Genomic DNA, 26,729 nt, shown 5'->3' on the forward strand with positions numbered 1-26,729 from the left:
TGAGCACGGCCAATCTATTGAAAAGCAGGCAGCCTTCTTTTTGCATCCATGGCCCGGGCGGGGAGTTTGCCGGTGGGAACGCCACGGACAGGGCCTAGACACATCCGCTCAAAGAGCCTAAATGGCGGTTTTGCAGCACCAGCAAGTAAAAATAAACGACGAGGCACAAGAGGATGGCGGAATGGCGAACCGGGCAACGGAAGGGTGTTGGGTCTTCGGGGTTAAGACTCCGAGACTAAGGTGTGATGCACGCAATATAGCCTGTAGAGGAGTGTTCCGTCAGGCACTTGCAGACTCGGTGGCAACACTGTGGACAATCAACGGAAACAATCCATCATCTTGGGGCACTTTACTTGGCAGAGCATTATGGGACCTTGGCTTGCCTGGGGACTTGGAGTCCTAAGAAAATCATCCCTTGCCTGACTGATTGGCCAAGTCGCTGCTAATGCCCGCCCGCCCGTCCGAGACCCTGCCAATAGCGGTAGCACTACGGAGTACTCGTCCTTGCTAGCTTGCCGGTCAGAACGTGGGAAGAAGCAGGGGAGAACCACTTGTTGCTCAGGCAGAGCGAAAGAAAGAATCTACAATCAACTCGTCGTCGTCATAGCTAACAACCGATGAGCAGACGAGGTACCGACGGCTTGCCTCTCTCAGCTAGCATCGGCCGTGTTCCGCCAATTGCAGCGCCGAGATGCTTGGAGGGGCGGCCTGGCAGCCTTTTTGCCGGGCTTGGGTGCTGGGCTGCCAGGATTTGGCAGGGGTCCGAGAGCTGGCCGCCGTCCGTCGATGCAGAAAAGGGCTGGGTGGTTCCGATGCACGAGAACGAACCGGCTCAGGCGCGTGGCCCGTTGCCAGCTACAGAGTGGGGGGAGAGGAAGGGCCAAGCAGAAGGACTCGGGGGGTCTTGATGAATAGCGAGCGCGGCGAATGGAGGGGCAGCTGTTTTTGTCTCAGAAGAGCTGTTCTGTTTTGGGGAGCAGAGAGGAGAAGGGACGAAGAAGAGTGGTGGAGTTGGGGGTCCACAAGCACATGTCAAAGGTTTTGGTCAGGCCAACTCGATAAAGCTTTGCCGCTAGCAAGGAGCGGTGCTGCGATAAGAAACGGATACGCACGAGATGAGATGGATGTCTTGTGAAGTAGTACAGACATGCATGTGCTCTAGCCCAGCAGCTTGGCTCTGCTCGGCTTCACGAGAAACAACACCGCAGGCCGTCCACTCAAATCAAGTGCCTATTCCGGTACCCGGCACTTGGACGCTCGATTGGGGGAACACGATGAACCACTGCTACTGCCAAGTACACAACGGTACTTGCCGTATATGCAAAAGGCTTTGCGGTAGCCCAAAGAGTAGCGCCACTACTAATAGCCATGACTGATGCGGTGTCAATACCTGATATTTTTGTTATGCTGGCTATTCCGTCTGATGAATATTGCAATTTGTCGTCTTTTACGGATCAGATACGCCCTACCGGAGGAGACATGTTGACACGGAATAATAATGCCTCTCTGGATGGAGTTCAAGTATGGAGCGAGCGTTGTCGATATTCCTAGACAGCGTGCTATTCCCGCTGATACGAAGAAAATGGATGGATATCTCATTCAATGGTCCCGCAAGCTAACAGGTACCAGGGCCCAGGTATTACTCCGTTGGTTGTCCGCAAGTACAGTACGGTACGATATCCTACTTGTATACAGCATTATGAAGCATTTGTATGCCTTTTGTCGTCTACGAAGATGTGTTGTTTCGTTAACAACCTGCTCGACTTGTTGTACTAATAGCAGCAAGTAATTAACAGCCATTTCATCTCATAATGGGATTTTTTCCCTCCCCCACGCGCAGCATGGGCCCCCACAAGGCAGCGCATAAAGAGACCAGGGTGTGGTCCCTTGGACATTGGCGGCATTGCCCACCTCCAATCCAACCCGAGACCCTGTTTGGGTATGTTTTCAGCAATGCATGTACAGGCAGCAGTATCTTTTCGTGCCCTGTACATATGGAACACTGCCTGTACTTTGCACATACCGTACCACGGCCCACGGAAGCCGGCGCTCTGTGCATATCGCGGGGCCGAAGCGCAACAAAGGGCCAGGTAGCACTACATAATGTCACCTTTCAACTGCAAGTACAGGATTACGGAAACTGCGTGCTGCAAGGCAGAAGCACATGCTAGCGCTGCTCTTATTTTCGACCGTGGCTCTGCTAAGAGGACGCAGTAGTGCCTGTCTTCGTCTTTGACGGCGGGTTCGTGTCAAGACTAGCACCGGTACCCAGCTCGGGGCCTTTCCAGAGCTGAAACTGGCTGTCCTCGCCAGGTCCATCCCGTCCAAGAGATGTACCACCGAATACGGAGTACATGCGATCAACCTCGACAACGCCCGCCAACCACCATCACAAGAGACAGACAACCCAGCACTACGAGGCAAAGCAAGCAGGAAACATGAGAAAAGGCAGGGAAAAGGCCCCCTCGTCTTCCCCGCTCTGCAGCACACTTTTGTGATTTGTGATTTGCTGTGCGCTCATGATCGTCCTGAACCGGCTGTTTTCTTGTCTGGCTGCCAACCCGCGCTCCACCCGAGCCGAGCATCACGTTTGCATCGTACATGGCATACAGAATCGGTGCTTGAGCCTGCTGTGCGTACCCGAAGCCTGATCTTTGCGCGGCAACGGTACATTGCAATACAGTGCCTCGCACGCAGAGTACCTCGATATACTCGGCACAGATGAGATGACTAACCCAACTTCGTTGCAATGGCCACTGAACAGTAGCACCGTTCAAGTTCAACGGGAATGTCTGTCTGCTTCTTGGCTGGTGGGGCTCAATCTATCTATCGCGGCGCGCGACTCCGTTCTCGGTACAGACAGACGATGATTAGTGCTTGGACCCTGGAGGGGTCTTACCTGGCAGGCCTGTCTGGCATTCAAATTTTCTCTCTCAGCGTTGCTCTCGCTGTTGAGTGCACCGTACAGTAGTATTTGTTCCTTGGCGCCATGCCTCGTTCTGCTGCAGCTTACAAGTATGTAAGTGCCTTGAACTTGAAAATATGACAAGTGATGGTACCCATGAATACTGATTTGATTCCCGCAGCTCTGGCCACCTGCGCAGCATTTTACGAGCGCTTAAGCATTTGTCCATGCCCTGTATTTCTGGCTCCGTCGTAGGCGCGTATGTACCCTCCCGTACCTCCCAAGTGGGACCCGACGGCTTTGGGCCACGAGGGTCCCTTCTAAGTCAATACCCAGTACTCGGCCGCCAAGTCGCCCAGTACGTAGCCGCGGCTATGGAATCACGGCGAAATAGCCACTGGCGTCCGCAGCCGCAGCGGTAGCGAGTACCGACGGTGCAGGTACTGGGCCCTGCGATCGAGGCGAGAAAGAGCGGCCGTCGCAGGCATCTTGCAAGCGTGAGAAACGCGGCAGGTACGGGCCCGGAAGTATTATCGGTCAGTCTCCATCAAGATGCTCTGGCCTGGTCTCCATTTTTGCTTCTAGCCATCTTGCTGCTAATTAATTCACCACTATCGGAGCATCTCTTGCCTGCGACGCTCGCTCGTTCGCCTCTGACTCTGACTCTCACTCTCAACCTTACAAGTATTTCCCGCAAGGCCACGGCTCGACGGTGGAATCGATCCAGCAACTGCTCGCCGCTTTCGCCATCACGTTGCGTCCCTCAGTCTCTCAGACAAGGGCACATAAGACAAAAAAAGACAAGACAGGACGAACGCGCTCGCTCCCACGCTGCATCTTAGCCCACACACCGAGGGTCCCTCTTTTCGGCGCTCTCTCAAATCCTCCCACGGGACTAACGCTGCTGACGGTGAAGCTTAAAGTATTACAAGCTGCGTTGCTTGCTTGTGCTTCTCGCTCGCAGTCTGTGTGATTGACAAAAGAGACCCGCCCGGCCAGAGTGCGGCGATTTTCCCAATCCAATCTACTCATACAAGCATCGCTGCGGCGCCAGCATTTTCCTGCTCTTCTCTTCCCTCTTACTTTACTTTTCGCCTGTCACAAGCCTACGTCAAAGCCAGACAGAAAAAAAATACCGTTACAGGGGTGGTTGGCCTTTTTTTTTTTCCCTTTCTAATCCTCTCTTGTCACCCCTCCACCAGGATTCACATCATATTACGTGCACGCAATCCGGCCAGAGTACAACGACAGACATCGTAGGTATCTGTCTGATCCGCCCTTCCGCTCAACCAGCAATCGCTCGCTCTCAGCTCCCGGCAATTCATGGCAGCTGTCAGCCCGATTGCAATGCACCCAACTGTCACAGAACACGACTACCGCTTCCCGCGAAGACCCGACCATCCAAGCACCGACCGTAGTATCGCTCGCATGGATACGCGACAAGACCATGTCGCACTCACCAACGGCGCTGCCGCCGAGCAGGCCGCCTCGCCGTCGAAACACCATGTGCTCGACGCCGCCCTGTTCCCGGCCCTCGACACCGGCGCCGGGCCGTCTGGCAGCGTCGAGCAGATGCAGACCGAGGATCCCTTGGCCGCCCAGATCTGGAAGTTCTTCAGCAAGACCAAGGAGCAGCTCCCGAACCAGCAGCGCATGGAGAACATCACCTGGCGCATGATGGCCCTCAACCTGCGCAAGAAGCGCCAGCAGGAGCAGCAGCGGGAGGAAGAACGGCAGAAGAGGTAAGTTATTATATAATTTTTTGCTCTACCCCCCGGCTAGATCGTCCATCTCATGCTTTGCCATTCCGTTTTGATTGGTCTGCCCTCTTTTTTTACTACACGGCTAGACATGGCTTGGCTTTACTTTTAATGAGTGGAGGGGAGGCGGGTTCTGGCCATCACATCATCCCGGCGCTGGCTGACATATTTTCTCTTCTTCTCTTCTTCCCATGTATAGGTCCCTCTTGCACTCTACGCAACTCCAAAACGCCCCCAGCGGCATTGCCCAGCAGCTTCGAAGGACCTCCGACATCCATGACCAGGCCGTGGATGCCATGAACATCGACGACTTCATCTTTGCCGACGAGGGCGCCGCTTCCGTCAACGACAGCTCACCGCAGCCTCCTGCAGCGTCGTCGCTCTCCGGGCCGCAGACCGCTGCCATCAGGAAGAACAGATCATCCAAGGCGCTGGCTGCCGCCGCCATCCCCATCAAGGGTCGCAAGGGTTCTACCAATCAGTTTGTAGCCCAGTCGGTCCCCGTTCCGCCACATCACCAGCGGGGACAGAACGATGAATTCCATTACGTCCCACGACATGACAGGAAGACCAGTATAGATGACCGCCGGGTAAGTAGACTCCGTCCATCACCGCAATCCCGTTCCCCTTTCCTTGCTCGCTACTGCCGCCTTTTTTGCATCTCTTATTACTCTGGCGTGCATGCATCGTTTTTTTCCATTCATGTCCTCTCTTTTTTATTCTGCTTCTTTTCTGTTTCGCTTTTGTTGCTGCTTATTGCCGTCTATTCCCTTTTCCAATCACAGTTTACTGGCTGGGTCCCCTTTTCCTTGACCTTCTTTTGTTGATACTACGTTGTCATAATTCATCTTTACTTCTTGTGTATTGTTTGGCTTACAATGGTTGATGTCAAGACACGAAAACGGCCTGCCAACTTCTCTCCTCATGTGAGCGCCATCAACCACAGTTCATCTGCCATCAACCTCGATTTGGAAACCGATCCGGAGCTCAATGGATACTCTCTCGACAACTCCAACGCATTGTCGTCCATGCAGCAGCAAATGACCAGCAACCAGGGCTCTGCCTTCAATCTCGACACCTTCATGGACAATGACGGCGTCATGGGCTCTACTGCTCACTTCCAATCCAACTTCTCATTCTCTCCCTCAACGTCTCCCATGATGCACAGCGGGCCATTTTCCTCCATGTACAACAACGCCTCATTACATTCCTCTCTCAACAATCCCGACTTTTACTCTCCAACTGGCTCGGGTTATCCGTCTGCTACATCCACGCCTCACCCAATCAACGACAACGATGGCGTCTACTTTGGCTCCTCTCAGGACCTGCACCACCATCAACAGTCGCAGCACCAACACCACCGTGCGCAGGGCTTCCGACATAGCTCTTCTAGCATCAATCACCACATGAACCAGCAGTTCATGTATGGCGATTCCAACGGCGGCGCACATGGCAGCAGTAACGGCAGCGGCGCCAACTTTCCCTCTACGGGTACGGGCTCAGAAGCGGTGTCAGCGTATAGCACTGCCCCGAGCTCATTTGGCCACATCGATCCCAGCCAAGTCTTTCAGACGGATTCCCAGGTCGCATCCCCTGTTTTGCCAATGCAGCAAGGCAACATGCTTGGCTTTGGGGGCGAGGATGACGACGAGGATGCTAGCGCTTTTCTGGACCGTGGCGGCGTTGGCCTCCACGGCGACTTTACATCTGCTGTCGATGAGGCAGGATCATTTGGCTGGGATGCCTCGCTCCCTGGACAGTTTAGCACGCAAGCCGCCCGCTTCCCTGGCGGCCCGACTCGCAAGCATGTTCAGATTGGAGGCGTCACGACTGATTACGTCGACAACAGCGGCGATTGGGATGGTCAGAGCATGAGCATGAGCCGATCGCACTCGCAGACGCTTGGCATGGGCGCCGACAAGCGACAAAACAGGCTTCCTCGGAATTCGTCCACACCCTCACACATGGCAAACAAGCACAGTGGATTCGAGCAAATCGCTCAGTCCCTTCCGAATTCTCCGGGTGGCCACGCCGCCGGCAACGCTTCGGGCTTCTCATCGGTTGCGCCAAGCAGGCCGTCTTCACCGCCCCCAGGCTCCAAGCATGGCTCTACGACCAATCTGCCGGCGACTGGTGCAAATTCTGGGGAGAATGGCAATCCCACCACTTGCACCAACTGCTTCACTCAGACGACTCCGCTGTGGAGACGAAATCCCGAGGGCCAGCCTCTCTGCAATGCCTGCGGCCTCTTCCTAAAACTTCACGGTGTGGTGCGACCACTCAGCTTGAAAACAGACGTCATCAAGAAGAGAAACCGGGGATCTGGCAACAACCTCCCCGTTGGAGGAACGAGGAAGAAGGCCGGCACTGGCTCAAATGCTGCCTCGAGGAAAAATTCAACGCTATCCATGTCTGCAGCCGCTGCCGCCGCCGCCGCTGTAGCTGTGCCTATGACGAACAACCAAGTAGCAGTGTCGCCACCATCAATAAACCGCCCCAGCAGCAACAAAGATGCCGATAGTCCTACCAGCAGCGGAAACTTCACCGCGGGAAGCACGCCGGGCAGCCAATATGGAGGCGCTACCATTGTAGGCGGCAAAGGCGTCGTGCCAATTGCTGCTGCGCCTCTGAAAACGGCTCCCGGACCTGGAGCTTCATCCATGTCTCGGCCGGCCACAGCGCCGTCAAAGAGACAGCGCAGACATAGCAAGAGCGAAGGCACGGCAAACTCATCGGCCATGGAGCTTGACAGTCCTTCGGAATCCACTGCGCGACCACTGGGCACCACCCCCAGCATGCCTTCCATCTCAAGCACAATGATGTCAAGCACCAGCTTCTCCATGGGCCAGCGCTCTATGATGGGATCAGGTATGGGAGGAAGCATAGGATCCAACATGGTATCGATGGGCGGTACTCAGTCCAGTCTAGTGAACGGCGCTGGTGGCTCGTCAGGTCCTCAGGAATGGGAGTGGCTGACTATGAGTCTATAAAAGACCAGTCTTGCCGACCAAAGCTTGGACAAATATTCCAATTTCACGAGCGCAAGGCTTGTGTATGCTTGCTGTACGACGTATGGCGAGCAATTTTATATTTCTAATTTTCTTTCTTTCTCTTTTTAGTCCAGTGAAAGATTTCACAAAAGACGGCGGGCTCAGAAGAAAGAGTGGATATATTTGAAGAGAGGCGGCTTATTTACGTCGCTGGTAATGCAGGCGGCTTGATTGCATTATTTATGAAAGAGTCTATCACGACGTCAAGGGAATAAGGGCGTATATGAATGGGCATCTCCATGGCGTGTTGGTTCAAGCAATGATACCTGGGTCTGATTTTTTTTTTTTTTGTTTTCCTTTGCAAGCACGAGTTGCCACAGTTTGATATTAGTTTTATCAGGGTTGAATAACATGGGCGGGAACACATTCAAGAAAGCGTTTATACAGTATTTTTTTTCCATCAGCACCTACTGGCACACAAGAAAGGAGCGCGCGTTACCAAGGAACCAACGGGTACTTTTGAACCGCGAGGACTCAACAGACGACTGTCCAAGTTCAGGGAAAGGGCTTATCGGACTCTTTGGGCCAAAATTATGAAGAAAGCTGGTCGACGATAACGCTACGGAGTTTTGCCTCTCGCCGCATGAGATTTTTTGTTTTTTTTTTTTACCATAGACTTAGTTTTGGATTATGGCGACGCTGCCCAGTTTATTTCCTCAATCTATGCCCCGAAAGCAGGCTTGTCCTAACCTTTTTACTTGCCTGTGTGTTTTGTTTGCTATATTGTGTGTAGTTTTTTGTTTCTCCTCGTTTCTCTCACTTTTACACTTTGGATGACGATGAGATGAGTTTTGTTATAAGTTTTTTTTTTTTTTTTTTTTTTTTTTGCAGGAAAGAGAGTTTAAGACTTTTGGCCTTGTTTTTGTTTGGCTAGAGATGGTGTTGGGGAAGAAGATGAGCTTCTACGACGATCCGATGCAAATTAATAAAGACAAGTATTTGGAAAGCCACGTCCTAGGCTGCGAGAAAGATTCGTGATGGTGATGGCAATTGTTTGGCTTTCACCTCCTTAATTCCTACCCCCTATTAGACTGGGAGGGTATTACACAAAAATCGTATACAAAGCCATACATTCCATTCATCTACCTGTGTACCATATACTCATACTCGTTACTCCTACATGAACGGATTCAAAAAAAAGTCCCTTCACTATTCTCAAGGGGGGACTTTTATACCCAATTTGCCTCACACACAGACAGTATGAAAAAAAACCTTCCCCTGGCAGATTCCGCCCACCCCGGCCATGTTTTTCCATCCAATTTTTTTTAATGCCATCAAGAAGAAGAAGAAACAGCCTACCCAAGGCCTTTATGTTTTTCGGTTTCCTTCTTTGATTGTTATCATCGATATCCATTTCTGCAACTCCAAGCCAAGAACAGAAGAAGAAAAAACGAGAGTGTAAGCAGAGAAAATGAAAGGGAAAAAAGAATGATAATGGAAAGGGGACTAGAACAGAGAGACACACAGAGACGAGGCTAGCAGAACATTAAAATGACTTAGTTTGGTATCCCAACCGGCAACAGATGAAATATAGAAGAAAGATGCCTAGTAGCAAAACAAAAGGGGAGAAAGGTTTTCTCGCAGTGGTATGTAAAATGAAAAGAGAAAAGCACTGAAAGGCCAAACAGACGGAAAGAGAAAAAAAAAAGCCCAAAGTGCTTGTTTGCTACTTGTGAGAGACATGAGAGACGCAAGAGAAAATGGTCAAAACAGCCTCGGCCGACGTATCGCAGGAGGCCCACGATACCCCCAATTGTACTACAATGGCTTGCTCTAAAACATGGTGCCAAACGAGTCGTCGGTCGGGATGCGTTTTCGCGGACTGCCATCACCGTCATCTGTGGCGGGCTTGCGATGCCGGAAAGTGAAGCCGACAAAGAGACTCTTGCCCATCTCTTCCTCACGCTCGGCCATGCTTTCCAAGGCTTGCTGCTTGTCGTGGACCTCCTTGTACTTGGCCATGTCGGCATCGTTACCAAAGTCGTCGAAATAGCCGGCATCCGTCTCAGAGTCCAGCTCTGGCACAAACGGCGCCCTGGTCTGGCGCAGCGTCTCCCAATCGACCTCGGAGAAATAGTGGTGGGCAAAGATGTCCTTGATTTCACTGAAGCGCTTGGTCCGTGAATTGATGCATCTGAAAGGAGGGCTACATGTTAGCTTTCATTGGTAACAAAAAAGGAGGTGCAAAGAAACTTACGTTGTGATGAAATTCCACGTCCTGTTGCTCAAGAAGTAATTGGGATCTTCCCAGACAGGCCTCTTGAGGACCTCTTTCCAATGCTTCAAATTGCGCCACGTCTCGTCGGGAGTCGAACCGGCAAAGGGAGGGAAGCCGGTTAGGGCCTCGAACAGCATGCAGCCTAAACTCCAGTAATCCACCGTGTAATCGTACTCTTCACCCCTGAGAACCTCGGGCGCCATGTAGTCGGGTGAGCCGACGATGGATTTTGCGTAGTTGACATCGTTCTCTCGCATAGTTCGGTAACTCTCACGCCGCTCGGCTACCGTTCGCTGGCCAATTGGTTTGCCAAAAGGCACTGGTGTCTCGGAAGCCTCTTCCAGCTTGAGGCGCATGGACTCGATCTTTGACGGGGCCAAAACACCGGCGGCGAGGCCAAAGTCGGTCAGCTTGACATGACCCGTGGAGTCGACGAGGAAGTTTTCAGGCTTCAGGTCGCGGTGGATGTAGCCAAGTTTGTGAAGAGCATCAACTGAGCAGAACATCTCGGCAATGTAGAAACGCGCATGTCGGTTGGACAAGACTCCCGTATTGTTAAGGAGAGTACGAAAGTCGCCGCCAGGCACGTATTCCATGGCAAGATAGATATTCTTGTCATCTTGGAACGAGTATAAGAGTCGAACCAACCAGTCGCTTTGCGCCGTTGTGAGAATGTCTCGCTCCGTCAGAACGTGGCGGACCTCGTCCAGCTTGAAGAGCAGCTTTTTGCTCATCACCTTGAGCGCACACACCTCCCGCGTGTCCTTTTTCTGAGCGAGAAAGACTTGGCCGTAGCCACCTTGGCCGACCTGGGTGAGAATTTGGAAATCGCCCTGTTTTAATCGGATTCGACGCTTTCGAAGGTTGGCGCGCTCTCGGCCGGTGTACTTGGACCACATGACTCTGTGGGTTTCTGCGTCAGTCTCGGGGGGTGTTGGGAACTCGCTCTTGAAGGCGGCGAGGCGCTTCTGTCGTGCACCGACATATGTGAGAAGGTCAAAGTAGTAATCCAGGAAATCTAAGGCAAAGGGCCAATGTGTCAGTCAAAGGACAATGAAACGGGAGGCAGCAGCAACTTACAAAGCTGGGTGACATTGACCATGCGGCGCACATTGGGCCGCTGCAGAATCTCGCGCTCCTCGGCCGTCAAGCCACGAACCGTGTTAAACCTCTTGGCTATAATGGGACGATCTGCCTTGCTCTCGTACATCTGCTGGCGAGAGACGGCGGCATGGCTGTGGTGGGGGTGGCGGTCTTGGTCTTGAGCGGCAAGACGAGGCACTGGCAGCGCATTTGGATCGTGAGGTTGGGCGTGTCGCTTGCGCGGTGAGCCAGGCGAGGCTCTCCCCTTTTCTGTCTTTGGCACCTTTTCCGCCTTTTCTACCTTTTCCTTTTCCACCTTGGGGATCTTTTTCTGCACGACGCTGCCATCGAGGGGAAGGGCGGGCTCCTCATCTTCCTGCTGCTCCTGCTGCTGCTGCTCGAGAGACTGGAGAGTCAGAGGCTGAGGCGACCGAAGCTGAGGAGTCCGAGACTGAGATTGAGACTGAGCCTGAGCCTGAGACTGAGGAGGCTGCGCAGCTTTTCTGCTGGCGCTGGAGTTGCTGCTGGAGTTGCTGCTGCCGTTGAGCTTGGTGGGCGAGGGCGAAAGCGGAGCGATGACGCTCTGCGGGCGAGGCGTCAGCCTGACGGGAGCGTCAAAACCGCCGCTGGAACTCGAGCTCAGGTTCGAACTCAGGTTCGAGCTCACGTTGGAGCTCACGTTGGAGCCGTTGAGGTTCATGGCGGCGTCAAAGGCCGTGGGCAGGTCGTTGGCGCCGGGCGGGTTCGTCTTTTTGCTGGGGCTGCCCAGCGGCGTGTTGAGCGGGTTGATGAAGCTGTTGATGTTCATGGTCGGCGTTACGGGGCGAGGCACGGCGTCTGCGTCTCCAGCCAGCGGCGCCTTGTCCCTGCTGGAGCTGCTGCTGGTGCCGACGCTGGAGCTGCCGGGGAAGAAGGTCGACATGAAGCTGCTGGCCATCTTTTTTTTTTTAACCCACTGCAAGGCGTGACGTGGCGGCGGCGGTGGAGAGTGGACTGGACTGGGCGAGCAGGGGATAGAGGAACAAAGCAAGCGAGCTGATCGATCGATTGGTCGGTGGGCGAGCGTCTGCAGTAGCGGAAGATGGACCAAATCAAGCGAGTAGTAGCAGCAAATAGTCGCCGTAGCTGGATCGATCTGCTTTTGCTTCTGCTTCTGCTTCTGCTTCTGCTTCTGCCTTGACTCTATGGATGCGATGTGCGTATACAGTATAGGATACTATTCTGTGCGTCTGCAGATCCCCCTCCTTGGAGTTGATCCCACGGAATCGAGATTCGAGAGTTGGATCTGTGGAAAACAGGCAAGAGAGGAGAGGGTAGGAAATGAAGCAAGGAAGTAAAAAGAAGCTCCAAGTTAGACTCCTGCTCGAAGGATTTAATGCTGGCAGCAAGGATGCACTGAGAAAGAAAAATCGATGCCGTCACTGGAGAAGGAAAAAGATGAAGGTAGAATCAGCCAGCGGGCGAGCAAGGCTAAAGTGAAGTGAAGACGCAGGCAGCAGGTGACGATACAAGGCAATGCAAAACAAAACAAACAAAATAAGCTCTCGACTATCTCTCGTAGCCCTTCTTCGAGTAACGCTGCAGATGGATGGAGCTTCGATACGATTGACTGATGGCTTGCTTAACCAGTCAACCAATCTCTTGGGCTTTGGGATCGCTTCGACACGGCTGTCATTCGCTGCCTCTTGCAAGCAGAAAAAAAAGCGACATGGGGCTCGCCTTTTGGGCAAGTGGGATGCTGGAGACAGGCGGCGATTGGATCCAAAGTCAACATGGTTGCAGCAGCAACAAGCATTATCGAGTGCGGGTGGGGGCGCTGAGGCTGCTGAAGAGCCCGCTAAAAGTGAAGCACAGGAGCCCACATGCGCGCCAACAGCCCTTCCAAAGGGCCTGCTAGCCTAGAAAATTGCAGCGCTATCGGTGCTAGCAGCGACAAGCGCCATCGGGGGCATTGAGTGCCAGTCTGATTTGTGCCCTGTAGCGCCCCCCCTGTGGCTCCCGCTATGGGAACTGAGGGGCGCTGCAGCGATGACCTCAGCAGCGGGGGTGGTCTCAGCTCTGGGGAGCTTGTTTCAGCACACCAAAAGCTTTTTTGTGCCCTCTACAGTATTTCTTTGTTGGATACGAAGTTTTTTTTTTTTTTTTTTTTGTGTCCAATGTTTCAATCTGGATTCCTTGCAGATGATGTTCCGAACCCTGCATGAGGATTAGCGTCACTTGATTTGTCTGAGCTGAAGGGGCTCATTTCCATGACAACATGAGGTATGCTAATTACAATTGATAGCAGTTGTAGGTGCACACACACCACAGCAGTGTCACGATAAACAAAGGGAGATTTGTCAAATTAGAAAGAAGCGGTATTACTAGAAGCATTACTAGATGCAGTATTACTAGAAGCAGCATTGCTACTAATAGGAACAGCAAGGCAAATACCCGGATGCGGAAGTAGGACAGACCATGTCTTGTTTGGAATCTTATGCCTTTGTACAACCTAATATTGCATCCAGCCCGCTTACCGTTATGCAAACCATGCATGTAAGATGGGATTTCTCATCAAAACAAATAAACAAACAAATGAATCCATGCCTCGAGGTCAGTGCTGTTGCCATGAGGACATGCTGGGCCTATAAACCGTTGCTATCGGGACACTGCATCCTTATAATGTCGGCCGCCGCTTTACTCATCTGAGAGCGAGGATCTGCCCTGTCTCACTGACGCTGCTGAAAATGTTTCACTGCAGACGTTGTGAACGTTCTATCTCTAGACGCACTTTCTCTCTCTTTGCTCAGCATTCACAATGAAAGGCACTTGCAGTCAGGGCGCCCTCAGCTCTCATTGCATGGCAATTTGTCAAAGGGACCGTGATCAACTGCTACTAACCGTTTAGACAAAGCATACGACAAGCCGATTGATGATGAGATGAAGAGACCACTTACGTACTTTCTTTAAGTAGTAGACATAAGGAAAGGCGTAAGCTTGAGCTATGTCCTATTCTCATGCTCTATTCTGTAGATGCGACTTTGACGATAATGTCTTTCATTAGCAGATAGTCACTGCTAAGTAAACACTCATTTCGGCATTATAGCCACGCCTGTCTATACTATTCTCTCATGCTCATATATCATAGCATCACCTCTGCTCATTTGGGTTGCTCAGTTCTACAGTAGTAAAGACATTCAGTCAGCCGCCATGGATCCCTCAAACTATCCTCAAAAATATATTTCCGAAAACTTAAAAGAGATACAGGACATGATCGAAAGAATCCACCAAATCCAAACCCTCCAGAAGAAGCGAATCATAGAATTAGGACGCCAACTTGAATCGTATCGTGAAAAACAGGCTCAATTTGCTCAGTTCTCACGTCTGCCGCCAGAATTGAGGCGCCAAATATGGGAACTAACTATCCCTTCACAAATCTTCAGACCGTTTCGTTACCTTGAGCCTTCATATCTGGAATGGAAGAGCCTCCCTCCGCCGACAATTTCTCGCGTCTGCAGAGAAGCTCGACACGTTGCATATCAGCATGGTGCGTTATACCGCCATGAGTTTCTCGCCCCTATATTCTGGACTTGGTTCAGTGGACAGAGAGACATATTAGACCTTTCTCCTTACTGCATGTCCGAGAACGGCTTCATCCCCTTGCAGACGAGTCTTCTTCGAGAGGCAAGGGCAATCATTCTAGATGTGGGCCTCGTTAATGACCCGTTGATAACCGGATTGAATAGCAAGTCTAGTCATCTTGGAAACGTTAACACCATCTATCTTACGGTGGGAAATCCATTCCAGGTAGAAAAGCGGTCGTGGCATCCACACGCAGTGGCTCGGCTGTTCAGAGACCAGTCATTTGCTCTGGTAGATGTAGAAAACAGCCAAGAGCTTGAGCGTCTCGAGCCAATATTTCAAATGAGTGGTGGTGATGAGGTCAAGCTTATGAACTGGTGGAACAGAGACGCCATCACCAGGCTACAGGAACAAATTCGACCTCCAGCTGACAAGATGAAGGCTTGGAAAGATGCTAAACAGCTCCTCTTGGAAGGGTGGCCATTGTACCATCTTGAAACGCCATTAGCCGAGAGCTTTTTCAACGAGAAAAGGGTCATAAAAGAAGACAAGGTTAGAAAGGCGTATCCCCAGATGCCCACAGTCAAATTGGTGCAGATATTTGAGCTAACCCCCGTCTCTCGGCTTGCAAAATGGCGTATGTTTGAAGATGTCAGAGGTTGAACCAAGTAGAATCTGGAATTATGAGCTCATTATTACCACTCACTATTGCATATCACATATAAATAAAGTACATGTGGCCAAGAATCCTATTACAACACGCTGCTTACAAGTACATGGGTTCTCCGCATAAATCGAATGATTCGTAGAGCTCGGAGTGCGTCGGCGCTGACCCAAACTGGCCAATCACGTCCCCAGCTCTGATCTTATCAATCAATCTCTCTTCCGTCACATGCCGACGCCATCCCGCAATCACTTGATCAGAGCAAAACGACCAGGGGACTTCCCCCACGTCTTAATGAGCCGATCTCCCTTCCTTCATCTCGTACTCCTCACCGACGGCAATTACCATCAAAGCCGTGACACTAGTAAGCCGCCCTTGCGTCTGCAAAGGAAACTCTTTACCCAATTGCACCACCAGTTTTCAATTCAACTGATTGGCTAGCTAACTATATTGGTAGAACCCGAAACTCTCTCGTTCTTTATTCAACCTTGCCATCCATTCCCACGCCATGAAGTTGCTCAGCGTCGTCACCGGCCTCTCCGGCTGTGCTACCGCCATTGAGCTCACCGCTCCTCTATTCGGTAACCTTGACGGCGGAATTTACGCCTCTCGCATTCCAACCACCTACGAGTCCGCTGTTATAGGCCGTCGCGCCCTGGCCTTGACAAAGCTCGGCACCTTGTCATCGACTTTCCCCAAGTCTTCGTCGCCGTCGTCATCCAATGGAGATGTTGACGCGGCAGAGAACCGACCGGAAGGTCTCGATGGCGTGCCTTTCGGTCAGATGGAGTATATCGCTGATTGCGAAGACTCAGGGCACCCGACATTGCTGGCCATCAAGATTTCTACCAGTTTCAGAAACGCCCAGGCGGGATCTAACCTGACGCTGTCCGTGCAATGGACTCCGCCATACCCGCCCGCCAGGCGCATTCCACTCATCTCTCGTTTCCTTTCATATTTCCCGTATATCAGTGACAAGTATGATGTGGCGGATGATTCGTCTTCTTCGTCCCTCCCGGACACAGTGCCCTACTCTGCCGCCAACCTACCTCGGTTTTCGCTCATTGGCTACCTGGAACCCATCAAGCCCGATCTCAAAGAGTCTCTCCGGCTCGCCTACTGCTACACGTCCAAGCACCCCGACGCAAAGTACTGGCTGCCAGGCAACAAGATTCACACCAGCGAATGGGCCAGGCTGGTGGTCACAAAGGTGTACTTCATTGGCGGCTTCGGCGACCGTGCATACATTGGATGGATCCCCATCGAGGAGTGGAACAAGGTAACCAAGGAGGAGTGGGAGCAGATTCAGTTGCCCGGCGAGAAGAAGGGCTGGAGCGAGTGGAGCCTGGCCGATGAGGCTGGTGAGCTCTGAATGATTTGATTTGTGTGACTTGTCTATTATGGCAAAGAGGCGACTGCCACCAAGTTTGTATGACCAGTGTGACTGACGATATGATGTGGCGATATCAGTCTAGCGGTGTCAACGATGTTACGTTTTACAGTTTCATGTTCTCTCATTTTGCTTATCAGCTTTCACAAGCTAGCATCATTATTACCAATATTACAATCATTATTTTCTGAACCAAAATCGACTATAGCTGAGATGTTTTTGTTCTCCGAAGCTGGTATTATCACTGGCGCATCAATGGTGTTTCAATAACCTATCGTCACTTATTATATATCAATTAAGCTGAGCACCACACACAATGGGTTTCATATGCGAGAAACAGAGTCCGTGGTCTATAAACGGGACTACCCAGAAGTAGTAATTTTCTTTTAGCCGTGAAGGGAGAAAAAAAGAGAGAGAGGCCAATATCACTTCCAAAATACAGGGCAATACTGGTAAATAGCGAGCGAGCTGAACGTTGACATGGCATCGCATCTCTTTGCCGACTTCTAACTTGTATAATTGACTTTTCGACGCACAATGATATGGCGTACAGGTAGGTAAAAAGAAATGAGCAAAATAGGTAGGGATGCCCAAGCATTTCGTGTGACGATGCGGATGCCTGAAACAAGTGGTGCGTTGGGCCTCGGCTTATACGCACGGCTAGCATCAGGCACATATTGATACAGTATTTTATAATATGGATATTGTTGTTGTCTCGCCGTTGACCCGAGCCGGAGGGGGCTTGATCCGATGCATTGAGCCCTGAGCCGGAGCGTAATTTTTTGCACATGCAGGCCGGATATTTATTCTATTCGTACACGTATGACGGAGGCCGGCGATTGGAGCCTCGAGAAAGACAGCACAGATCTTGCAGCAGCAGCCTGGAGGCTAAGATAGAAACCCCGATACTAGTAGCAAGGGCAGGGATCATGCAATTGACAAGACAAGAGGCATGTTTGCGATTTTCTTTTTTTTATCTTTTAATTAACTTGGATTTTTTTAAAAGCTTTCAGTAGTATTGCGAAAATGAATATATATCTCGAGGGAGTTGGCTCTCACGCTGCTATGTTGCCGGGTAAGCAAATCTGCACGTCACCTACTTGTATGGCACCTAGACATTCCGCCTTTACCAAGTACTTGCTATTACAGCTAAAGAAAGAAAAAAGGTGATTTGAAAACTGTCAAGGGGAAATGGAAATACTAGTGTTATATCCAGGATTTATGCCCAACTCGCGCATATGCGGCGGAGCTTATTGTTAGGAGCTTCGGGATATTACAACATTTCAAGTATAGCCTAGATCTTTGTGTCAGCCTATTATCGTTCTGCTCAAATGCGACCTTGGGATATCAGACAGAGCTTTAATGCACGTTAATCTTCAACTCCATATCGCATCTTATTTGTCCAATGGCTGTTGCTGAGAATCATGCTTCTGCGGAAGGATAGTTCACATTGGTAATACAAGTACGTACGTGTAGGCACAACGCTCTTTATCTTGAGCAATACATGGCCATGCTCACGTCGTATACTGTACAAGTACTACATACTCTACTCTGGATCAAGACAGTGTCTTGTCTCAACCTCCTGCCTCAAAGAGTGGGCTGGATTGCAGATCTGGCTGTCCGATACGAGACCCGGCTCTTCCCTTGCCGGTGCTACTCCAACTGCAAAGTATCGAATAGCCGAGTCTGGTTGGTTTCAGTTTATACACACAGTAAATTTGGGCGGGCTCCTCCGGGTTGTGGCCCCCCGAGACAGACGATAAAAGCCGCCGGGGGGATCCACCAGGGATGGGCCTGTTTGCTGCTCGCTTACTTGGACACTTGCAGCAATAATAGCAGCACCCGTCAAATAATGGGCTGCAACATGGCATGGGCCACTAGGCATCCTTATTATCAACGCCATTCAACAAGACAAGTAATTCTGTAAACCACAAAGGAAGACAAAGATGCCGAGCTGCTTCACCGCCTCGAAACCCCGCTGGAGGCGAGTTTGGGGCTCAAACTGAGGCTATCAAATAGTAGTAGCCCGAGCCTGTAGTGTTGACTAATTGCCATTGGTGATGGATAGTACAGAGTAGCAGCAGCACTTGTTGCGAGATGATGCAACGGCGCCACATGCGCATATCACGATGCTAATGACGCCCACAACTAGCAAGCACTACTGCATGGGGAAGATGGATGATGTATGGGGCCGGCCGAGAGCTTGTTAGTCGTAATGCTCTCATATCATAGTTGTATAGGAATAGTATCAAGGAGTTTTGTTTCCGGACATACATAAGTCTCCAGCATGTCTGGTACCTTGCCTACATCCATGGCCAGGTCAGATATCTCGGTCAGTTTCTTTGCGCCGGTTGGGTTGTCTGTCTATCTGCCTGCCTGTCTATTAGTATTAGTCTGCATCCCCGTGGCTGCATGCACATGCAGGCAAGGCACGTCGAATGGTATGCGCTCTTTAAACTATGGTGGCGCGCCCCTCACGCACAGACGGAGAGACGGCTTGGACAGGTAGCAGTAGAGGATCAATAGGATCAGATCAAATACGAAGCAAAGGGCGAGAGCCATGCATGGTGGTGCTGAGGTTTTTGCTGCGTGCTTGTCTGTGCATTCTGCTGCACTCCGCGTAGACATACAGACAGAATGGACAGCAGCCTCAGCAGGTGGCGGATTCGGTTTGTCCGGTTCTCTGTGGCCGCTTCGCCCCCCCGTAACCCATATATGCTTAATCTCTCCGAAGCAGTTGAGACTAGGTTGGTTGCGGCTTATTCTCGGTTTTGGAAATAGCTCTACCGAGTAATCGCAAGGCCAAAGTTTCGTAACGGGAGCCGGGTAAGGTATTAGAAGAAAAGCCACCCCTTGACGACTCCATAGCGACAAACGCCGAGCCAACAAGAGGTTGATTTCAAGTTCAAGCCATGAGTCGTGCAAACTTGGAGTTGTTTCGGGAAACATGTCCAGCATCCATCGTGACCTTGTTTTTGCCTCCCCCTTTCAAGTCTTGGTTCGGCAGCAACTGCGTGCGTACAGTAACATGCCATGGCCCTATATGATACGTTAGCACTAGTACTTTTTACATAGCATAGACGTCCATCCATCTGCCACCGTTAATCATCTGAGGGGAAATCTTGGAGATGGTTGGCTGGCTGTAACGGGGTGGCCGCAGCAAGCCACAGCGCAAAATATGTCACGGTTGGAGGATGGATTATGGATTACCTAAGGATTAGCCGCCGTGGACGTGGACAGTGCAGGCAAGTCAATGTCGCTACGGAGCAAGATGCTGGCCACGGGTTAGCGCTGCATCTTAGTGCGCCGATAGCCCCCAAGGCCCTGAAATGCAATCAACACAGGCGGCTCGATGCCATATCGCGCTCAATGCTACGTCCGAAAGAGGAAGCACTGCACGCCCCCTCCATACCAGCTGTTCAGGCGGGATTCGAAAGCTTCGATGGACTTGGCTCCTCTTTGCGCCTAATAACGCAAACCTGGGTCTGGGGTCACTCGGGAGGAATCTGATGATATCCTTTGCCAGCGGCTGAATTAGCGGCTCGTAGCTTGTTTGCCCTCTGCAATCTCATCTCGCGGCCATGTGTGTGGCTGGGAGCTAGCAACTTGTAGCAGCACTTATGCCTTGTCGCGGCCAGTAATATCATCAGCCCGAATCAGCCCTTCTCGCCCTCTTATCGCTGACAGTGCTTCTAGTAAGCTCAAGTATCGTTACCTGAGGCTTTACGCCTGTGCTCCAATTTAGCGCACATTTCTCCGCATTCTCTTGTCTGGCAGGCCTGCAAGGCGTAAAATCCGGAGATGCACATACTGCGCTGCCCACGAAAGACAGAGAAGAGAAAAAGAGAGAAAGGAAAAAAGGAGCCAATGGATACTTGGGGAATAGTATGTAGATGCGTGCAAAAATACCCCCCGGCCCAGCATCATGATCTGCGTGCTTGTCACGGGCCAAAAAGCACCGAATATCTCGTCCCATTGCAAAATGATCCGCCCGTAGCGCAGCGCACCTGGACAGTGCCTTACAGTGTCTTACAGCGAATGCCAGGCCGCAATTCACAGGCGCTAGCCTCCTTCCAGTAGCCCGCACCGCCCTTTTTTGTGCTCAACTCGCGCCCGCAGATCGATCGCTTCGTGTTTTATTTTGCTTTATTTGTCTTGTGAGGAAACACTCGGCCAGCTTCTGGCTTAGATCCATCCCCAATTTAATTTTAATTCCCTGTCACACCACCTGTGGCGGCCCAAGCAGCAGATACAGGCGCCAGTGCAGGCAGACTCGCCTGTCTACTGTACTTACTGCACATACAGTGTCCAGGGTGCTGATAGGTACGGACCGCCCGCTCTCTATCCGTGCGAGCTACAGGCACAGGCGCAGGTACAGGTACATGTCACCCTGTGCCTTGGCAGAAAAAGCCAAAAAATAGCCGTCAGCTTCGCTCTGGCAGCCACAGCCCGTCTATCATCTATCATCCATCTCCTTCTGCCCATTTTGGAGAATCCCGTCATCGTGAGCATTCTTCCATTCTGCTCTGCCTCCTCTGCTGCGATCCATTGCATCGTCTCCGCCACGTCTACTCCTCCAAAAAGGTACGCAAATCAATCGTCTGTGCAGGCTCCCTTATCGCAGCCTGCAATCTGCACTGCTGTTCTGTTGCAACGCCCGGGGCTGAGGCTGATATTCGGGTGCAGCGGGAAAATACAAACTCCAGTCCCTTCTGCCGGCCATCGGTTGACGCTTCCGTGCCATTTTGTCGGGGCCCCAATCAACATCCACTCATCGTTGCTCGTCCACTTTGGCTGGAGCATCAGTTGCATCCTCATCAGCCTCTTGTGTGCCGTCTTTGGATCAACGATATCTGTCCTGTGTCGCTTCCGAGACCCGAATAACATCTGGCCAAAGGTGTAGCCGACGTCCATTACTATCGCTTACTCGTACTACCTAGCACCTAGCACCTAGCACCTAGCGCCTGGCACCTGGTCGACGCCTCGACAAGTACCTTCGTCGAAACCTCCAACTCACATATCCACATCTAAATAGCCGGCAACGCAACGGGATGGCGCCTCACCTCCCGTCTGAGAGATGACCTCCAGGACCCCCATCGGCGTCCACCCGCGACCGCCGCAGCGAACCATCAGCAGTTCGACGCTGCCGCCGGCTCAGCGGCCTCCGCCTCAACGCGCTCTGTCGCAGCAGCTGTTTCCCTCGTCGCCCGTGCGCAAGGACTCGGCCCTCAGCGATGCCTCGAGCGACTCCATCGACCATGTCCAGGGCCAAACGCTTGGCCAGAGCACAAACCAAGCCCAGAACCATGGTCGCCTCGTAAGCACGCCGCGAAGAGCGGGTTCCCGACTGCGCCTCGAGCTGTCCAACATCGACCAGCCGCACGGAAACTCAGCGATGCTATCCGCAACGGGATCAGCGACCGCCTCAGCTCCAGCGTCCGCTGCTTCGTCGCCCCAAAGCCATACCACGTCGCGTGTGCCGTCCATGGCTGACGGAGGAGATGTTGGCGACTCGAGTCCAACGCCCACTCGGGCTTCAGCTGCCGACCTCGACCACGACAACCACCCTTTACCAATGCCCAAACGACGCCTGCCGGCATCGCAAACGCACTCAAAGCTATCGAAACGATTAGAACCTCCTCCACGACCCACACCGGCCTTCAAGAAAGACGGCCGCCCGAAACCATGGACTGTTGAAGTTCCCAAAGATGCTCCGCGCTATCCTCCTGCCGAGAAGCGCCCAGGCGCAACAGGTGGCGATCCCTTCAGTCGGGGGCTCTATTCTGGCTTTGCCGACTTCTTTCCCTGGCATGGTACCAATAATATCAAGCACCACGAAGATGACTGGAGCTACGAGGCAATCCAGAAAGGTACCTGGGACCGCGGCAGCCAGAACGAGACGGGCACTGCGAGAATGACCATATCCCCGGCCATCAAGCAAAAGACTGGACTGGGTGCTTTATCTACCATATTTATGGGTATTCTTAACCAGCGCAGACATCGAGGCCACGTTACGGCCCCATCGACTTTTAAACCTCCCCCCCGAGTAACCTTGACCGATACAAAGAGAGAAGTATGGATGAGAGACTTGGCCAACCCTGCCATCTCTCTTCGTCGACTGAGCAGGACTATTCCCCACGGTATTCGCGGCCGAACACTCCTCGATCAGTGCCTGAATAAGAGCGTTCCCACCGAAAGGGCCGTCTGGCTGGCTAAATGTGTTGGCGCCAACGAGATTCGTGCCTTTAAGAGGAAAGGAGCTCCCGGTGGTGGTGCTTTTGCCATTGCTGGCGAGTTCAAGTGGGTTAGAGACTGGACAGTCTTTGTGGAACAATTTATCGAATCCGTAACCTTTTCGTTTGGCGAGCCAGACTGGAAGGCCAAGGTGACTTATGCCATACGACTGGCTACAAGTTTTTACGCCGAGCAGCTTCTCGATCGAGACCACTATCTTGATTGGATTACATCTGGCTTGGAGCACAGCTCCCAGGCTAAACTTCCCATGTGGATTCTGATTGCTCAGATCTGCTGGGCCGATATCTTACGATCACGAAAGTACGGACGCCGTTTGGCTTATGCCTTGCTCGGCCACCTCAATACTGTAAGTCAACCACAGTTTTTTTTTCCTCGTAGTCACTGCCACTTTATTTGAGGACCGTCGATTAAGATACTCGATTCTAACTATAAAATACGATAGATATACATCCATCCCGACAAAGATATTCTCATTCAACTATCGAGCCAGCTCTCAACCTTAATAGTCTCGCTTGTCAGAGACAAGTCCGACAGTTTTATCGACCCAACCCTTTGGCCGAAGTATAGAGACGCCCTAGAAGCTTTCCTACCGCGAGATGACAAAGCAGGCCGGGACGCATATCATCATATCAATACTCGAAATAGTCAGGTATCAATTACCAGCAATACCTCGCCCCTGGCTGGGCGGCCACAGTTGGTACGACTCCTGGACGCAACTCTGCTCAGCCAGATAGGCCGCGATCTGCCACAGAAATGCTGGGCCACAGGAGACGACAAGACCGATATTGTAAAGACCACCGTGGACTGGGCAACGTCCTTTTATCGCCCTGGTTTAGCAAGGGTCTACATTGCGGCCAACTTGATCAAGGTCTGGGCTTCGCTGAGGATAGACGTCACTGGTGCACTCCTTGAGCACATGGACACTATACCCGCTGAGGACGAAGGTCGGAAGCAGATGGCGTATCATCTTGTTGCAGAGTTGGTCCGGACGGGGCAGTTTTCTGTTACCCAGTACATCAAGTGGCTCATGGCTCGCGGCGGCTGCAGTCATCCCTCTGAAGTAGACTCTGACGAGGCTCCCTGTACCACCAGATTGCTGATCCACCTTCCTGTGCATTACCTCACAGAAGACCAAAAGGATGACCGAAGCAGCCTCCTTAGGCGAGCGGCCAACTATTCCGTCATCGAGGAAGCAAACGACATCCACAACGCCCTAATGTGCGTCAGCCACACCCTGGGTTTGCCAGTGCAGGACAACGAGATGTCTGGCAGGAAGCCCATCCCATTGCGAAAGCTTCTTCCAATGGTCATTAATAGCTCCAGGGCTTTGCGATGCGCCGTGGGCGTCCACCTGCGCGAGAGTGTGATGAGGCTCAATAAATCCGTTCAAGCAATGTCGCAGCGCCTGTTCTCTGCTATCCGCACTATTCTTGAAGCTACTCAAGACTTTTATGCCCTTTGCGAAATACTCAAATTTTGCTCCAGGACCACCAACATTGAAGTCCTTGCGTCCTGTGTTGACACCTTGAACTTGAATCTACAGGTTTTTTATGCCCAGGGCACTGCCGAACGCTTGTTTACCGTCTTCTTCGAGCGGCTCAAGGCCATTAACCAAGAGCAGGGCCTTGTGTCTCGCCCGCTACTCGCCTCTCTGTGCTCCCTTTCCAAGCGAATGCCTAGTCGCCAAGAGATTTCCAAATATCTGGCTCACGAACTTACCCAGAGCGATCGCAACAATGCCACCGACGCCTGCTCTCCGATTTCCGATAACAACATGGTCAACCCGCTGTCAGGCGCCGATGGCGAAGTCTCAGAACAGATTGAGAAACTCTTGGCAAGCGGGAATAGCATCGATCACCCGACCATGAATCGTCTTTTTGCATACATCATACGCAGACTTGAATTAGGCTGGACCAAGATGGATGACAACCGGAGGATCCATGCCTCCCTTCTTACTCGCCTCCGCTTATTCGATGCTCAGCATTTTGATAAGCTCATGTCCGACTGGGTTGGGCGAGTTCGGCTGATGAAGAAGCGAGAACGGTTACATGCCGTCTTTCCTCTCCTAATCATTACTGACGCTTTGCCTATTTCTTTCCTCTTTGGGCCTACAAGTCTGACTCAAGCTCCTGCGCCCCAGGGAGATTCGGCGGCGGTACCACTGGACCTGACATCTCCCGGAGCAACAACTTTCCTCCAAGAACTGCTGCACTTGACCCTATCGAAGCTACCTGAAGACACAGATCTCAGCCAGGAAGAAGTTTATCGTTTCGGAATCTACCAACAGTCTGTCCATTTCAGCCATCATAAAGGTCTGCTTTCGCTCATACGCCACGCCATTATTGAATATGCTGAACTTCGGGCTGGAGATGGTAATGCAAAACTACCGCTTGACGACACCGCATACCGAAACAGTGTCCTCGATGCTTTGCAACTCCTAGTCGTTATGCACACAGCGGACGTTACGGAAGCATTCAATGTAAAGAACATCCCTCCAGGAGGCTTCCGCCTGGTCCATGAAATCATTAGCGATCTCTTCAAGCAACACGGGGCCGAGGATGGATCGTTGGCGGCGCCTTATGACGAAATCTTGCGCCAGACAAACGAGCTCACCATGCCATTTTGCCAGATTAAGCTCAACATGGACCTTTCTGTTTCGCCGCCTCGTCAGACCGAGAGCGAAGACGCTCCGCAGAGCGTTTCGCAGTATGATTTATTTGCCCAAGCTATGGACCGTGCAATTGGAGCCCAGAACGTTATGTGGACGACTATGCTTCCATGCCTAAGCAAAGACATTTCTCGCCACTTGCAAAGCCAGGCCCGCCAGCGATTTTTAGCCCTTGTGCCGGCATCATCGCAATTGAAGGATCCTGAAAATCTCCAGGGTGCTCTCTCAAGCAATGACAATCTATACCTTGCTGAGAAGCTCCTTGGCGTTATCGAGGCCATCGTTGTAGGCCAACAGCCGCCTGCTACAGCTCAGCTTACCATGGCTCTGGCCAATAAATTGTCAGATCTCGCTGACTTGGTCGTCGCACCAAGGGCTGCCGAAGATAAGAAAGAGGAGATACTGACATCCGTCACTGAGCGCTGGATACCGATGCTGCTAAGATTCGTACTCTTACATAGCGTGTCTCAGGAGCCATTGAGTGCCTCTGTAATGACTACTTCTGTCCAAGGCAAACTGCTTATGCCTCCTCACCACGAGGCACGAGCGCATACTGTCCTGACTCTATGTCGCCTGCTGCTTGGACTAGAAGCACTTCCAAGTCAGGTGGCTGGAGGTGGGCTATTGCAGCAAGTGTTTGACGTTGCCGCAGTGTTGGCAGACGGCTTGCCCGACGACCTGCGCCTTCACTGCGCCAAGTCCATCCTTGTCGTGCCTGGAATGATGCCAAGCTTGCACACATCTTCGGACTCTCGCCTATATTACATCTTTAGCATTCCCCCGCCAACCGCTATGGATGGCATGATGCTTGCGCACAGAGAAAAGGCAACGGTGCCTCACAGTTCCGCATCCAGAGGCATGGGTGCCATGTACGGCATCAGACCCTTACCTCATGAGAGGCTCTCTCCATATGTCATCCGGCGATGGGAATTGCTTAGCGAGCCCACTCCTAACGTTGGTGTGAATGATACGAGCTTGAACCTAAGTCTCTTTGAAGCCATCAGGATACACTAAATATGCGGATATGCGTGTATCGTCACAGAAGAAGGTTCTTCAACATCTCTTCTTATACTATATCACTTTCTTCTTCTTCTTCTTCTTCTTCTTCTTCTTCTTCTTCTTCTTCTTCTTCTTCTTCTTCTTCTTCTTCTTCTTCTTCTTCTTCTTCTTCTTCT

The 26,729-nt window shown here is 51.8% G+C and overlaps 7 protein-coding genes across 7 annotated transcripts; 4 read left to right on the top strand and 3 right to left on the bottom strand.

The window, feature by feature from the left end:
* The first annotated feature begins 3,778 nt into the window (after positions 1-3,778).
* GGI43DRAFT_64428 (GATA-type transcription factor) lies at positions 3,779-7,756 on the top strand. Its single transcript, XM_083210113.1, has 3 exons — positions 3,779-4,647; positions 4,865-5,255; positions 5,559-7,756. Exons 1-3 carry the CDS (start codon positions 4,229-4,231, stop codon positions 7,653-7,655), a joined length of 2,907 nt encoding a protein of 968 aa, XP_083060333.1. The 5' UTR covers positions 3,779-4,228; the 3' UTR covers positions 7,656-7,756.
* Positions 7,757-9,278: 1,522 nt separating this feature from the next.
* GGI43DRAFT_64409 (kinase-like domain-containing protein) lies at positions 9,279-12,242 on the bottom strand. The gene is made up of 3 exons (XM_083210111.1): positions 11,014-12,242; positions 9,913-10,951; positions 9,279-9,849 (listed from the first exon to the last, which is right to left on the bottom strand). The coding sequence occupies exons 1-3, from the start codon at positions 11,951-11,953 to the stop codon at positions 9,489-9,491; spliced, it is 2,340 nt and encodes a 779-aa protein (XP_083060334.1). The 5' UTR covers positions 11,954-12,242; the 3' UTR covers positions 9,279-9,488.
* A 932-nt stretch (positions 12,243-13,174) lies between these two features.
* GGI43DRAFT_406779 (uncharacterized protein) lies at positions 13,175-14,049 on the bottom strand. Its single transcript, XM_083206162.1, has 2 exons — positions 13,957-14,049; positions 13,175-13,888 (listed from the first exon to the last, which is right to left on the bottom strand). Exon 2 carries the CDS (start codon positions 13,549-13,551, stop codon positions 13,288-13,290), a length of 264 nt encoding a protein of 87 aa, XP_083060335.1. The 5' UTR covers positions 13,552-13,888; positions 13,957-14,049; the 3' UTR covers positions 13,175-13,287.
* GGI43DRAFT_64355 (2EXR domain-containing protein) lies at positions 13,879-15,344 on the top strand. The gene has a single exon (XM_083210106.1). The coding sequence runs from the start codon at positions 14,206-14,208 to the stop codon at positions 15,238-15,240; it is 1,035 nt and encodes a 344-aa protein (XP_083060336.1). The 5' UTR covers positions 13,879-14,205; the 3' UTR covers positions 15,241-15,344.
* Position 15,345: 1 nt separating this feature from the next.
* GGI43DRAFT_64356 (pyridoxamine 5'-phosphate oxidase-domain-containing protein) lies at positions 15,346-16,770 on the top strand. The gene is made up of 2 exons (XM_083210107.1): positions 15,346-15,605; positions 15,699-16,770. Exon 2 carries the CDS (start codon positions 15,750-15,752, stop codon positions 16,611-16,613), a length of 864 nt encoding a protein of 287 aa, XP_083060337.1. The 5' UTR covers positions 15,346-15,605; positions 15,699-15,749; the 3' UTR covers positions 16,614-16,770.
* A 2,053-nt stretch (positions 16,771-18,823) lies between these two features.
* GGI43DRAFT_64373 (uncharacterized protein) lies at positions 18,824-19,778 on the bottom strand. Its single transcript, XM_083210110.1, has one exon. It carries the CDS (start codon positions 19,587-19,589, stop codon positions 19,089-19,091), a length of 501 nt encoding a protein of 166 aa, XP_083060338.1. The 5' UTR covers positions 19,590-19,778; the 3' UTR covers positions 18,824-19,088.
* A 1,602-nt stretch (positions 19,779-21,380) lies between these two features.
* On the top strand, positions 21,381-26,594 carry GGI43DRAFT_64842 (mediator of RNA polymerase II transcription subunit 12). The gene is made up of 2 exons (XM_083210117.1): positions 21,381-23,232; positions 23,329-26,594. Exons 1-2 carry the CDS (start codon positions 21,709-21,711, stop codon positions 26,566-26,568), a joined length of 4,764 nt encoding a protein of 1,587 aa, XP_083060339.1. The 5' UTR covers positions 21,381-21,708; the 3' UTR covers positions 26,569-26,594.
* The last annotated feature ends 135 nt before the right edge of the window (positions 26,595-26,729 follow it).

This window comes from Trichoderma evansii (assembly GCF_050947405.1).
Source record: "Trichoderma evansii strain SZMC 28006 chromosome Unknown GGI43scaffold_11, whole genome shotgun sequence".
Classification (NCBI taxonomy): Eukaryota; Fungi; Ascomycota; class Sordariomycetes; order Hypocreales; family Hypocreaceae; genus Trichoderma; species Trichoderma evansii.